Source organism: Sinocyclocheilus grahami, unplaced genomic scaffold (genome assembly GCF_001515645.1).
Source record: "Sinocyclocheilus grahami isolate Dianchi unplaced genomic scaffold, SAMN03320097.WGS_v1.1 scaffold461.1, whole genome shotgun sequence".
NCBI classification, from domain to species: Eukaryota; Metazoa; Chordata; class Actinopteri; order Cypriniformes; family Cyprinidae; genus Sinocyclocheilus; species Sinocyclocheilus grahami.
Genome location: NW_015505640.1, coordinates 143585 through 158600, shown reverse-complemented (window position 1 = coordinate 158600; position 15016 = coordinate 143585). Strand labels below are relative to the sequence as shown.

At 38.9% G+C, this 15016-nt stretch overlaps 2 protein-coding genes across 6 annotated transcripts in view; both read right to left on the bottom strand.

The window, feature by feature from the left end:
- Positions 1-4197, bottom strand: part of LOC107552931 (histone acetyltransferase KAT6B-like) — a 57585-nt gene extending 53388 nt beyond the window's left edge. Inside the window, exon 1 of one of the 5 annotated variants that reach the window (XM_016234971.1) lies at positions 4001-4197. The gene's annotated coding sequence lies outside the window, so the exon portion shown is untranslated. Of the gene's footprint in view, positions 1-578; positions 598-2322; positions 2443-4000 lie in introns of those variants that run through there. The other 4 variants (XM_016234966.1, XM_016234969.1, XM_016234967.1 and 1 more) reach the window with 4 other exon arrangements.
- Positions 4198-6851: 2654 nt separating this feature from the next.
- The window catches only part of LOC107552908 (adenosine kinase-like), a 62956-nt gene continuing 54791 nt past the window's right edge, over positions 6852-15016 (bottom strand). The window contains exons 5-6 of the mRNA XM_016234942.1: positions 10999-11085; positions 6852-7543 (exon numbers count right to left, since the gene is read on the bottom strand). Of these exons, the coding sequence (XP_016090428.1) occupies positions 7419-7543; positions 10999-11085 (212 nt within the window). The 3' untranslated portion in view covers positions 6852-7418. The remainder of the gene's footprint in view (positions 7544-10998; positions 11086-15016) is intronic.

Here is a 15016-nt window from a genome sequence, read left to right as displayed (position 1 = left end):
TAACCACCAAATAACTCGAGTTTAACCGTGAAGGCATGACAGCACACAGAGTGTTAGAAGAACATACAAAAACAAGACAACTGATGGTAAAACAAAGTCTTATTTATCAACTGACACCCACTCATTTTGGGTGTTCAACTCAAACTTAAAAACACAACATACAGCGTTGTTTAAGATTTGACACTTATTTCATCCATTTTAAATCTCGTCTACACTCTTCCAGTTTTGGTCACAAACTACGACTTGGCCATGGCATTTCACATTAAGAGTCTAGCAACATCATCTGCAATGCTGACAGCTCAAATAAAACACCGTATCACAAACGCGTACTGACACTCTTACTTCAGCTCGAGTCCTCTGATTAAAGCCGAGATAGTGAGCTAAAGTCAGGCGAATCTCAAAAGCATTCGGCTTCTTATCTCCAGCATCGGCTTTCTAAACAGCCCCAGAGCTCAGTCTAGCACGCTAAGCTAAAGCTGGCTAAATTAGGTTATGCTTTATGACTACTTCCGACAGATGACTATCTATAATTTATGACGACAAAGTCAACATGTCAATTAAGTCACGGTCTCTCAAACCTTGTTTTCTGGACGCTTTAATACGGTGCTCAGGTCAGGTGACTTCGCCGCTTTGCCCGGTCGCGTTACTAAACAGACGCCATTTTGTTACAATGTTGTAGTTTACATGAATCCGACATGACACTGATTACAACCCAATGGAGTCTCATTAAACCTTACCTTCACAAAGACGGTCCCGCCCAAGAAACTTTAATATTGGTTAGAAAGGGCAAATACTTATCCCTGGTTAGATAACCAAAGTGTCAATCAAAAGGAAACAGTTCGGCCTCTCGAGGAATCGGTTGGCTTCAAAATCTGTCAATAATCACTTGACCCGCCTCTTAAAGGGATAGCTCAACACCGCTGAACAGTCTGTCATCATTTACTCACTCTCATGTTTTTCCAAACCTCTATGACTTTCTTTCTTCCGTGTATACCCGTGCAACTTATGACTGGTTTTGTGGTTCAGGGTCTCACACACACACACACACACATATATATATATAGAACATGTGACTTCCGTTATTAGGTGCACACATTCCATAAAATGAAAAATCACCAGTCCAAACCAGACAGACCAGTACAACCATGAGATTAAGATGAACATGTTAATTCACATTTTGATAAAATGCAAGCCACTTTACAGGCTTATAGCTGGTACTCAAAACCTGCCTACCTACCTAGACAGCAAAAATGCTGCACGTGTTTGTGATGCCCATTTATGCAGTCTAGCTAGGGAGCTCACTAGATTGAGACATTCATTCACTCCAAAACACTGTTGACTCCAAAACAACGCAATATACACACACACACATATTTTTTTACATTTAGCTACAAGCTAAAACACAGTACAAAATGTTAAACCATAACATTTTATTAAGCTCATTGATTTATGATAGTGTAAAAACTCAAACAGCATAAGGAGGGGAAGAACAGTGCTGCGAGCAGCCAGCAGGTGACATGCATTGAACAATTTCTCAAGAACCCCTCCGAGTCCGCTCGCCAGCAGCAGCCGTGTAAACTCAACCACACAACTTATCTGCCATAATATTGTTACATAAAAAGCCTCGCACACATACTGAGGGGAACACTTGACCCATTCCTCTGAGACATTAGGTCCGGCCTTAACAGGTCCAAGAAAAGCTACGGTAAATAATTGAACGACGCAACTCGGTTAGCCAGCTAAATAACCACCAAATAACTCGAGTTTAACCGTGAAGGCATGACAGCACACAGAGTGTTAGAAGAACATACAAAAACAAGACAACTGATGGTAAAACAAAGTCTTATTTATCAACTGACACCCACTCATTTTGGGTGTTCAACTCAAACTTAAAAACACAACATACAGCGTTGTTTAAGATTTGACACTTATTTCATCCATTTTAAATCTCGTCTACACTCTTCCAGTTTTGGTCACAAACTACGACTTGGCCATGGCATTTCACATTAAGAGTCTAGCAACATCATCTGCAATGCTGACAGCTCAAATAAAACACCGTATCACAAACGCGTACTGACACTCTTACTTCAGCTCGAGTCCTCTGATTAAAGCCGAGATAGTGAGCTAAAGTCAGGCGAATCTCAAAAGCATTCGGCTTCTTATCTCCAGCATCGGCTTTCTAAACAGCCCCAGAGCTCAGTCTAGCACGCTAAGCTAAAGCTGGCTAAATTAGGTTATGCTTTATGACTACTTCCGACAGATGACTATCTATAATTTATGACGACAAAGTCAACATGTCAATTAAGTCACGGTCTCTCAAACCTTGTTTTCTGGACGCTTTAATACGGTGGTCAGGTCAGGTGACTTCGCCGCTTTGCCCGGTCGCGTTACTAAACAGACGCCATTTTGTTACAATGTTGTAGTTTACATGAATCCGACATGACACTGATTACAACCCAATGGAGTCTCATTAAACCTTACCTTCACAAAGACGTTCCCGCCCAAGAAACTTTAATATTGGTTAGAAAGGGCAAATACTTATCCCTGGTTAGATAACCAAAGTGTCAATCAAAAGGAAACAGTTCGGCCTCTCGAGGAATCGGTTGGCTTCAAAATCTGTCAATAATCACTTGACCCGCCTCTTAAAGGGATAGCTCAACACCGCTGAACAGTCTGTCATCATTTACTCACTCTCATGTTTTTCCAAACCTCTATGACTTTCTTTCTTCCGTGGAGCACACATTGAGACATGAAGCAGAAAGTGAAGAACTGACAGCCTCAAATCATTATTTTCTTTTATTTTCAGTGTGATTTTAAACATGCAATGAAAGTGAACAGTAACTGAAGCCTGTCATTCTGCATATCATCGAATTTTTTAGTCATTCGGGATTATTACAACAGGTCAAAAATGACAATATCTTCACATTTAAACAAACGACCCCTTTAAGTTGTCAACTGCTCTTTAGTTCGTACTGCGTATGGAATGCGATACCTGCTATTCTATCCGCATGAGAAAAAAAAACAGTTACCAGGGATAGCGGGAATATTTTATCATCATGTAATAAGTTTAAAACTACTTGATGACTACTCTTTAAATATAAGATCAGCCGAAACTCGCTCTACACCTTTAAGAAGGCTCCCCCTAATGAGCATCGCACAACACTGCAATATAAGCAGATCGACCTAGTCACACTTTTTGGAGAATAATGTAATGGTGAATAATTAGTCCAAGTACTCTGGTTATCCCTGGCATCCCCCGTACTGTGTAATCTAGTAGCTATAGCTAATAATTAGTTTGCACTTTACAAAAGACACGGGAGGCCATGAACTATCGAACGCGCACGTCCTCACGAATGTGCTTGTGCACGCAAATAGGCAACATTTATAAATCCTGCGAATGCCTAAACGGATCATGGCATATCATTTCTCCCGTTATTCTGAAACACTAAAAAGCAGCGATGCTGCTGCTGCTGTTGGTTTGTGAAGTTATCCCTGGCATCCCCCGTACTGTGTGCGCTGTAATCTAGTAGCTATAGCTAATAATTAGTTTGCACTTTACAAAAGACACGGGAGGCCATGAACTATCGAACGCGCACGTCCTCACGAATGTGCTTGTGCACGCAAATAGGCAACATTTATAAATCCTGCGAATGCCTAAACGGATCATGGCATGTCATTTCTCCCGTTATTCTGAAACACTAAAAAGCAGCGATGCTGCTGCTGCTGTTGGTTTGTGAGCTTCTGTCTAAAGCATGCAAAATGCACTCATATTTCAAGATCAAGCAACTGAGAACAGAGAGCATCTGGAAAATTCCATTTATGCGGGTCAAGCAGCAGATTGCGATACTTGCGCGCTTCGCGTAACCCAAAAACCTTAATAGCCCGAATTCATTTCTCCGCTTGCGTCAAGTTACATCACTCACGACAACTTAAACTTGAACGATAAAACAAGACACCGCCGAGATAAATGCCCGACAACGCTGGCAAAGCGAACGTTTACCTTTAAGTTCCTCGCACGATCTCTCCACGCTCCTCGTATAAGCAATAAAAACACGCTTATTTTTGCGTAAAGTAGCCTGATAAATCCAATGGGGTCCTGTTTGATTCGGAAGATGAACGCACGCTTAGGCAGAGGGAACCTGATAACAACTAATTGAAAGGTTAATCTACATAGGAGTCTGTGACAAAGTAGTACCCTCCCCTTTCGGCACTCCATCAGCCACAGAGGAGGACTAACTCGCTGTAACCGCTATGTGACATCACATCGCTCATTGGGAAACAATGTACATTGTTTCAGACTACACGGCATGGGTGGGAAAAGAGGAGACATAACGTTCCCCGTCTGTGAAGCGGAAAAGGAAACTTTTAATATCCCTTATTGGGATATGAATGTATGCGTGCAAAATCGTCTCCAAGTCAGCACGCGCAATCATGCGAGATTTTAAACTGTATGGGGGGAAAAAAGACAAGATACTGTCTGATATGCCGTGTTTTTGAAGAGGATGATGAAACTTGTAATATCGCCCAGCACAGATCAATTTCATATGAATACACGCATATATGCATAATTATAATAAAAGTTTCACACGGTTTAATTATACATCACTTTTTAATTGCTCAGAAGGTGTTGCACATGTAATTGATGTTTGTTTGCAATATAAATACCAGCATCAATTAAATACAGCCAAATGTGCTACACCACAGTTGGAACAAAATAATCGGAGTAAATTGAAAACATTTAATAAAGTATGCAACAAAACCCACTGACAGTTTTCAAATGCACCTGAAAGCCCATGGGTTCGCCCTGTGGTGAAAATTTGGTGTTGCAGAGCAATCTGAACCATGGACATGTTAATTTTTACTGTGCCTGAGAGGAAAACAAATTGCACACTAAAACTTGAGCCATGTGGGATGTGGTTACAGTTTGGCAAAAGCCTGCATACCGGCTTCCAGCAAAGCCTGATCAAGGTGATTTGACACCAAAGGATTGTCTTCAGTTGTCTTTTTTGAAACACCAGGTTGAGCTACTTATGGCAGCTGGTCTGGGTGTGATATACTAACACATCACTTAACACTGTGTTAATATAATTACACTGCTTTCAGTTGGATCCACTTTTTAGTTTAGTGGATTGGATCATAACCATACCTGTCACTTCACAGGTGATAACTGGCATCATTTTCATCCCAAGACCCCTTTTTTAGCACTGTAATGTGTGTGGCTATTGCAATTCAGTGTTACTTATTTGTATGCCAAAAGGGAAGGTTCATTTGTTTACAGTTTATGCAGATAAATTGTAATTATTCATGTTTGCATATTTCAACCACTGGCATAGTCATATTCACATTCAGACGGAGGCAGGATAAATTCCCTGCACAAGGGTATAACAGCACTAGGGTAAGTAGATTAGCTCAGACTGATGACCTTCCAGATACTGGTGCACGTTTCTAACTACAAAAATACAACTGTGTTGAATGTGCCAACTAAGCAAATACGATCAATTTCCTAGATTGTTGTCTAGATGGTTTTCTTCTTTTAAATAATATAAATACAACAATATTTGCTATTATAGTGGACCAAACCAAATCAAATAGCTGTAAGCATATTAAGCATCAATCATTATGAAATGAATGAACTTTAAATGAGGTCACACAGTAGCTGGTCTGATTCATTGTTTTAAATAAACAGTGCCTGTTGCTTTTCAACTAAAATGATACAGTCATTGGTCATTTTTAATGAGATAACACACTTATAGCAAGTCATGTATTGAAAACTTTTGTGTGTGTGTGTTTCTAAAATTATAGATTTTGCCGATTAGAGATATCCAGTTTGAAGTTAAATAAAAAATTCAGACCCACTTTATATCAAGTGCCTTTAACAACTATACAGTGCACTTATTGTGTAGATACATGTATTTACACTTGTATTTAAATCGTACCTGAATGTAATTAGTTGTAATTAAATTGTTAATAAATCTGTAATTACAGTTGACCTTAACCTACTCCTTAAAGTAAGTCACATTTATATAGTGCTTTATACAATACAACTCGCCCTCAAACCTACCAATACCACTAAATCTGTCCCCTAACCTTAACCATATCCCACCTCAATAGCAGCAAAAGTTTTGCAATACAACATGAACGCAAGTACATTGTACATAAGTAATCTTTTTAATGTACTGTAAGTACATACACCTAATATAAAGAGGAACCAAAATTTCAACTATATCAGAAACACAACTAAGTGTTTACTTCTTGTTTGACTTTGTTCTTCTATACCTACTGACTGAAATGTTGTCCAACAGCAACACACCTGTGAATCAACTTGCATTTTATAAACCTCACAGGCAACTTTCACAGGTCTTAAAAACATCCAGCATCATTGTAAAACACACAGCGGGAGGATTAGAGAAGTGGAAAGTGTGTGTGAGCTGAAAATGTGAACTAGTGCTCAAGGACTTTGTCCTTCGCTGTCATTGAGGAGTTCACATGGACTCACGGGTTGTTTAAAACCGTGTGCTCAGTGATGCCAGGGCCCAACCGGGTTTGTCAGCGACAGAACCCGAATCTGCTATGATTGCTGTCACAGACGGGGACAAAGGGTCAGCTGTAACTTGAGTCTCTCTAATGATGCTCACAAATAGCTACTCCTCATCCCATATCACAGCGATGAACCAATGCAGACCTGCCACTGTCATCAAGAGGACAGGCAGAAGCTATAGGCTTTCTACCCATCCAGTAGGACACAGAAGTTGAGAGAGTAAAATAGACTAAAAACGGAGTCTAAAATCTGTCGAACAAAAACACAGATAATGCACAATATAACACATTTCAAGCAATAAACACACATTTTGCCCATTTATAAGGTTAGGAAGAGAATACAGTCAGTAATACAGTAATACAGCCTTTTTTGTTTATTTTGGCAGTTTGTGACACATTTAAGTGTTTCCCACAAATACATTTGGTTTACAACAGGAAGACTGGCCAACACAATTTCTCTGAGATAAAACGAGCCTTTGATTTCAAAAAAGCTCAAATGATTCATCCGGCTTCTGTATGTTTGCAATATTGGCTTCAGTTTTTATAGCTAATTACGACTAAAATAAATTTTGTTAGCAAACACCACATCTGGAAAGATGCTGGTTATGATCATCACTCTTAACCGTGATACTAAAATGGCTTTAGTAAAAACAAATCAATATTTCCAACAGAAATTCCTCTTTTGCCTCTTTTGTAAACAGTTTTTAATGTGAAATATGTCTCTGTGATCGTATTAGGCTGTGAGACAACAAAGGCACAGCAGAAGGCAGGCAGTGAACAAGAGAGGAAAGATGAACAGAAGATTAAAAAGTCAATTAAAAAAAGGCATTAGTCCTATAAAACACTCGGGCGGCCGTATCTTCCGGTCTCTCAGTGGCCCATCAGTGGAAGTCTGGCTTTTCTGGGAATGTGCAGCCCGCGTGGCGAATAATGACGTTAGCAGAGTAGTGTCCAGCGCGGATGCACTGCTCAAAGGTCTTATCCTGTACCAGCTGAGACAGGAAACCTGCACACACATGCAAACAGACATCGAAAAAAAGATCAGATCTTTTTCAGAAAAAATCAGATCCGCAGCGTGCAAGAGAGTGGACAGACAGATCCTAATCAAAAAGCGTGCGCAAACACATGCACACAAACATATGTTTAATGAACGCACACATGCACACACATCCGAGCGCACAGACACACACACAAACATATGCCGGCGAATGTTAGCTCAGAAAACGTAGTCAGGTATCGATTTTGTTGCATTTGCTTTCTTTTAAAAAAATTAAGGAAATCAGACTTAAGGGTGAAAGGTGATGCATAAGGCCCTCTTTAGTGATGTGCGATACAGAAATCCTCCAGCTGCCCTCGGGCTCTGAACCCTCCCACCTAGATCTCTGCTCTCTGCAGCAGCGCCGGAGCGCATTGAAAAACAGCTGGCAAATTCATTTTCCAACACGGCAGAGCGCTGGCCTCCAACCTCTTGTTGGAACGGATAAAGGAGTTAAAAAAATCAATACGACGTTTGAGCAAACACGCTCACAGCTCTATTAGTCGCAAGGTTGTCCTGGAAGAGCTACAGGAAGACATGTTAGCAAATCAGGCTCATGGCCTTTGAAAAGCAGAGGGCCGCAAAAGAGGCGTGGTATGAAGATAAATTACCCTGACCCGAAAGACCCGTGCGAACGGCGTGATCAACATCGATATTTCTGTTTTTCATGGGGAGCCAAACAGCGTTGTGCTTTATGCTTTTGATGGATGGCTTCACAGTTCAGATTGGAGTAGACACGCAGCGGCTATCTGAATGCGCGGTTATTAGCTAAACCCGCAGATTAAAGATAACGGCTGTGGGGAGTCTGGAAACTCCACTAATCCATCATGAAAGTGATCTATTTCCCCTTAACTGTGTTATCTGAGGTTAAATAGTACAATAGAACATTGGCAGCTTCATGTGATTAAACTAAGCCAAATAAATGAAGTATAACTACAATTAATCTACAAATTGTAATTCCAGAGCAGCTGCACAGGAAATAAATAAGCATTGTGTGTCAGAGCTCTTGCATCAGGGTCTGGTTTCCCAGAGGTTACAGATCAAACCTAATCCTGGATTAAATTGTCCTGTCAATAGTGATTTTCCATTGAACATACTTTCGTCTAGGACTAGTCGGAGTCTAGGATACCTGCTTCAATATTTCAATTCAGCTGTGTGCTGAGTCTGTGATTTCATTCTTCTGTCATTTATGCATTAATTATTGGGTTCATTAATCTATTAGGTTATCACACCTTGTGTTCGAGAGAGGATAAAACATTTATTATGTTTGAATATTTCATAATAATAATCATAATATGTATTTAATTATTACCATTATTAAAGGGGCCATGAACCGAGAAATCAAAATTCCCTTGATCTTTTGACATTTAAAAGGTCATTGTACTATAAAAACATTCTGTAAGTTTCAGAACTCAAAACTTTCTCGTTAGTCTAAAAACAGCTTATATTGAAGCCAATCTGCCAAAATGACAGGTTGTGGAATGTGCTACTTTATGACATAGTGTGGCTAAACACCGCCTCCGCAGAAGATGATCAACGCCTGCTTCTACATCACTGCCTGTTTAGCTCCGCCCACCGATTTATGCATGTAGTGTAAATAACGAGAGAGGCAATCGCAGGTCTACGCAGAAATTAAACGATAAAGATGACTATGAAGACAACAAGACACTGTGCAGTGCCAAGCTGTGGAAAAACACAGTCTTTGCATTGCTTTCCTTCTGATCCCAACATTAGGAAAGAGTGGATGAAGTTTATTTTTAGAAGATCCAGACTGCGTCAGTAAGAACTCTGTCCTTTGTTCACTTCATTTTACCATGGATTTGTTTACAAACCAGGCACGATTTGACACAGGATTTTCAGAAAGATTGAAACTAAAAGATGATTCTGTGCAACTGTTTTGGATCCGACAGTAATGTCACACCACACAAGTGCGAGTAACTGTTTTTATTATGTGCTCACTATTGTGTTGTCTCTTATTACAGATCGTTTGATATGTACTGAGTATTTATGTGTTTTTAACCTAAAACACAGCATCTAGGAGGGATGTAGGCTGTCAAACATACACAACTGTTAGCCAATCATCCGCCACGTCTATTCAAACGGAGTGTTCAGATGAGGGGGTCAAAACAGGACAGAAAATAGCCTATTACTTCGAAATAATTTTTTTAAATGTAAAAATCTTGATAACATTATAAGTGGACCTCAGAGAACAGAAAAAAATTATTTAAAAAATGCAGTTCATGACCCCTTTAATAATAATAGTGATTTTCTTTCTTCAAACATACTTCAGTCTAAGACTAGTCTGAGTCTAGGGCACCAGTTTCAACATTGCAAGCCATTTGCATGCTGACTAGAATTTTTTCCCCTTTGATTTATGCATTAATTATTGGGTTAATTAACTTATTAGCTTATCAGACCTTATGTTCTAGAGAGACTAAACCAATTAAAATAATGTTTAAATATTTGTATGAATATTTATGTCTGTAATGTGGCTGACGAGACGTGAGACATGTGGATCCATCTGCAGGCTTTATTAAAGAGACGTGGTAATCAGGCAGGGTCAAAACAATGGCAAACAGGTATATGGCGGGCAAAACACAAGAATAGTCCCAGGGCTAGCGTAGGTCACAGATCAGCAGACAGAATCACAAGGGCAAAACGAGAGGGAGAAATCCAGGAAAACAGGCAAAGATCAGATACCGCAGAAACAGGCAAGGCAAGGCAAAACAAGTAAAACACGGAGACTCGGAAAGGGGTACAGGCTAAACAATACTCAGCAGAGAAATGTGGTTAGAGTGGGTGTTATATAGTGAGTGAGGTGATTAGAAACAGCTGTGTGCAATCAGTGCAGTGTGCAAATCGTGCAAAGAATGATGGGATACGTAGTCCGGGGTGCTATGCAACAGTTTGTGTTGTGCGAGAGTCAATGAAATGGAAAGGGTGACCTCTGGTGGTGAATAAACGGAAGTCCATGGACTGAATTCGTGACAATTTCATAACAACAACAACAATCTATTAGATTAGGCTATGAATATTTATAATATCTGTTTGAACATTATTAATAATAATAACAATAATAATAATAAATATATTACTAAAGAATTAGTCTCTTCTATCAAACACAAAAGACTGTATTTTTAAAAATAAATCGTCTCAGTGCTTTTTAGTCCATACAGTCAATGGAAGTCAATGGGGTCCAAATGCTTTTCTGGACACCACTGACTTTCAGTGAATTCACAAAAACTATCATCATCATCATCATCATCAGTTTCTCAGCAAAAAGAAAAGTCATACAGGTTTGCAACAACATGAGGGTGGATCGACGATGACATAATTTTCATTTTTGAGTGAACTATTGCTTAAAGTATTGAAGTTATTAAAGATGTACTTTGAAAGTACATTTTTATGGCTTGGTAGCACAGTACCTCCAACAAAGGCGTCTCCAGCACCGGTGGTGTCCACTATCTCGCTCTGGTTGATCTCCAGGACAGGGAACGTCTCCACCTTGTCACCTGTGGAAAAGACGGTTCACGGTAAGTGTGCGCTTGATAAGCTATTGTTGAGCTGAAAAACGAGCCTCATTCACAGACCGGCTGTTTGGCAGACGTATGAGACTTTCTGCTGTCAAAATTTGTCATTTTTTGATAAAAGACTATATTTTCCCCATAGAAACTCAACTTTTTCAGTGTCAAGCGTAGATTTAAAGCTCCAAAAATAAAAGCCAGTCATCTTTTTGTCAGCTTGAACACCTTTTTCGCTGCTTATTTCTTCCTCGCAAACAAATCTAGTTAGCATGATGCTAATCTATGGGATGATATTAGACTCAAAATTATTAATAAATGCATGCACAATTATCAATGTACTGCATACATTTTATACATGTATCTTACTAACCACAAACATATACCTTTCAATTTGAGTCTGTGGAATTCAGGATTAAATGATTGTGCAGCGATTTGTACAAATACAGACATGTTTGCGTATAAAAATGTTCTATTCTGCATTAATATATCATAAATTGCTCATGCAAAAAGGAATCCGTGCATATCATATGTGGATTAGGTGACACGCGTGCATTAATTGACGTCTAGTTCGAGTTGATCTTGTTCGGTTCATTTGGATTTTGAGACTTCATTTTCGCAGTTTACAGCATTTCACGTCCCCCACACACACAACTACCAACGAACAAGGTCCAGTGCAATTCATTAACGTGTACACGATTTGAAAAATTCGCAAATGTGCGTCACTACACTGAAACAAATGCTTTTCAACCGCTGTCTGCGGAGTTAAGAATTACATTAATGTGCAGCATTTTGTTCAAATAGAGACATATTTGTGAATACAAATGTTATAGTTTGTATTAAAGTATCATAATTTGTGCATGTAGCGATTAAAATGTGCATTTGTGGATCAGGTGACACGCATGCATTCATTCACGTCTCTTCTGAGTCGATTCTATTTGATTCATTTGAATTTTGAGACTTTCGTTCCGCCCTTTTAGCCTTGCCCAATCCACACACACACAGCTCGCGATCCACGCACAGCTGAGCCTAAGAAAATCAGCGACCACTAGATGGTACTAGCCCCAGTCACATGTGCGCATTCCATTGAGTACGGTTTTATGAATGTGACATTTTCTTTGTTTTTTTTGGTTTGGCTATTCTCCTCTACCGTAGAAATATAATAAAGATGTATTATTGAACTTGTTAATATAAATTTTGCCAAACAAGAACTTTGTGACAGTACCTTGTTTTGTTTTCTTTCTGTAATTCAACGGCACGTTGTCAGCTATTCCTTCCTTGTAGGGTATTATTATTATTATGCAAAGATGAAGTTGACGATGCTGATTAGCCATCTCTGCAGTACGAGAGAAATGCACCTTTCATATAGACCTACAGCATTGCAAACGCTGCAGCCTGTTCATTATCAGAATAAAATACAGTAAACCAAACATATAGATACACTGTAGAATCTAGATACACTGGTTAATAAAAAACAGCCTGTAGTACAATCTGTGCCGTTCAGCCTGAGCTCGTGCCAAGCACATATTTGCTCATGTGAAGAGAATGATTTTTCATGTGAAGAAGATCATGATTTTTTTTGGAAAGTGGGTTAAGTACAAAGCCTGGTTTACATCGGCCTAATAAATAATAGTCTGTTGCATTCAAATTCAAATAGCCAATATCGTGAATATGGAAACATTTGGATTCGTGCCAAATGAGAGAGTAAGAAAGAGGATTATAGGGCCAAACAATAAAAAAAAAAAACATCTCCAGAATAAAGTCATTAGCCTATAATGCGAGATTAAAGTCATTAAATATCCAGAAAAGTGTAGAAATAAAATATTGAGAATTAAAATGATTACATTTCGAGAATAAAGTCGTTTATCAGCATCATCAACTTCATCTTTGCAGACACTGACTCAGAAAACAGTTTAGTAATAAGTAGCCTAAATAAAATATGTTCTAGCTATTTATGCGATCCACTTGAGCGCGGAATAGGCTATAGCCTATAAAACACTCGTTTAGTAGGCTATAGTTTAAAGTTAATTTAATAGTTTAATTAAATATAAACGTGCGATTACTAATGGCTTAAATGAGCGACTATAATAGCCCTTTTAATAATAATAATAATAATAATACAAGGAATGAATAACTGACAACGTGCCGTTGAATTACAGAAAAAAAAAACAAGGTACCGTCACAAAGTTCTTGTTTGGCAAAATTATTATATAAGCTATTCTGTGTCTTAAGACAAGTTAAGTTAGAACAAGTTCAATAAAACTTCTTTATTATATTTCTACGGTAGAGGAGAATAGCTAAACCAAAAAGAAACAAAGAAAATGTCACATTCATAAAACCGTACTCAATGGAATGCACATATGTGACTGGGGCTAGTGCCATCTAGTGGTCACTGATTTTCTTAGGCTCAGCTGTGCGTGGATCGCGAGCTGTGTGTGTGTGGATTGGGCAAGGCTAAAAGGGCGGAACGAAAGACTCAAAATTCAAATGAATCAAATAGAATCGACTCAGAAGAGACGTGAATGAATGCATGCGTGTCACCTGATCCACAAATGCACATTTTAATCGCTACATGCACAAATTATGATACTTTAATACAAACTATAACATTTGTATTCACAAATATGTCTCTATTTGAACAAAATGCTGCACATTCATGTAATTCTTAACTCTGCAGACAGCGGTTGAAAAGCATTTGTTTCAGTGTAGTGACGCACATTTGTGAATTTTTCAAATCGTGTACACGTTAATGAATTGCACTGGACCTTGTTCGTTGGTAGTTGTGTGTGTGGGGGACGTGAAATGCTGTAAACTGCGAAAATGAAGTCTCAAAATCCAAATGAACCGAACAAGATCGACTCGAACTAGACATCAATTAATGCACGCGTGTCACTTGATCCATATATGCACAGATTCCTTTTTGCATGAGCAATTTATGATATATTAATGCAGAACAGAACATTTTTATTCGCAAACATGTCTGTATTTGTACAAATCGCTGCGCAATCATTTAATCCTGAATTCCAAAGACTCAAATTGAAAGGTATTTGTTTGTGGTTAGTAAGATACACGTATTAAAGTTATGCAGTACATGGACAATTGTGCGTGCATCTATTAATCATTTTGAATCTAATATCATCCCATACTAATCATCTATGACATAACAGAGGCAGGAACAAACTTAGTACCGTGAAAAGATGGAGAAGATCTCACAAGACATGCAGAAAGGAACAGATTCACTTGCCAGTTTCACTTGATGAGCTGTAAGAGCCCTGCTTGGGAGAGAACTTAAGGAGAGGCAATTACATCATTTTCCAGCTCTTCAGCATGACAATTCTTGCACAAAAATGGATCTGTTCACTAAAATAGCATTTGAAAGTCAGCGTCAGTCTATTTTCAGCATTCAGTTTGAATTATCTGTCCCTTTTCAGGCTAAAATAATGCATTAACTGTCCCACGGTTCCCTCTCGAATGTCTTCTACTGTACGCTTGTGTTTTATTCATGGCATTAGCCTCCATTAGGGTTGAATGAGGCTGATATAACTTTGCTTTGCAGTAAGATCATCACGTCAGAGAACCCAATATTAGATTCTTGAGGACCTTCAGAAAATTCCACATGCGGCAAGTCTGGCAACCCACTCCAGTGCTGCGATTTCCCATTTGAAACTGAGCTACTGCTGCCTTCAAGTGCACGTGGTAAGTTTCTACTCCACAGTTAATCAGTCGATATTACAACACATTACACATTCAAGTCTAGGAAAAAAGTGGGAGGTAGTCAAAACAAAAACAATAGATGACACATTTGCTGTCACTTCTGCTGAATACACCAGGATACTGCATCACTTTTACACAACATGAGTTATGTATTAATTATTGTGTTCATTAAAGGGGTGGTTCACTGCTTTTTTTCTAGGCTTGACTG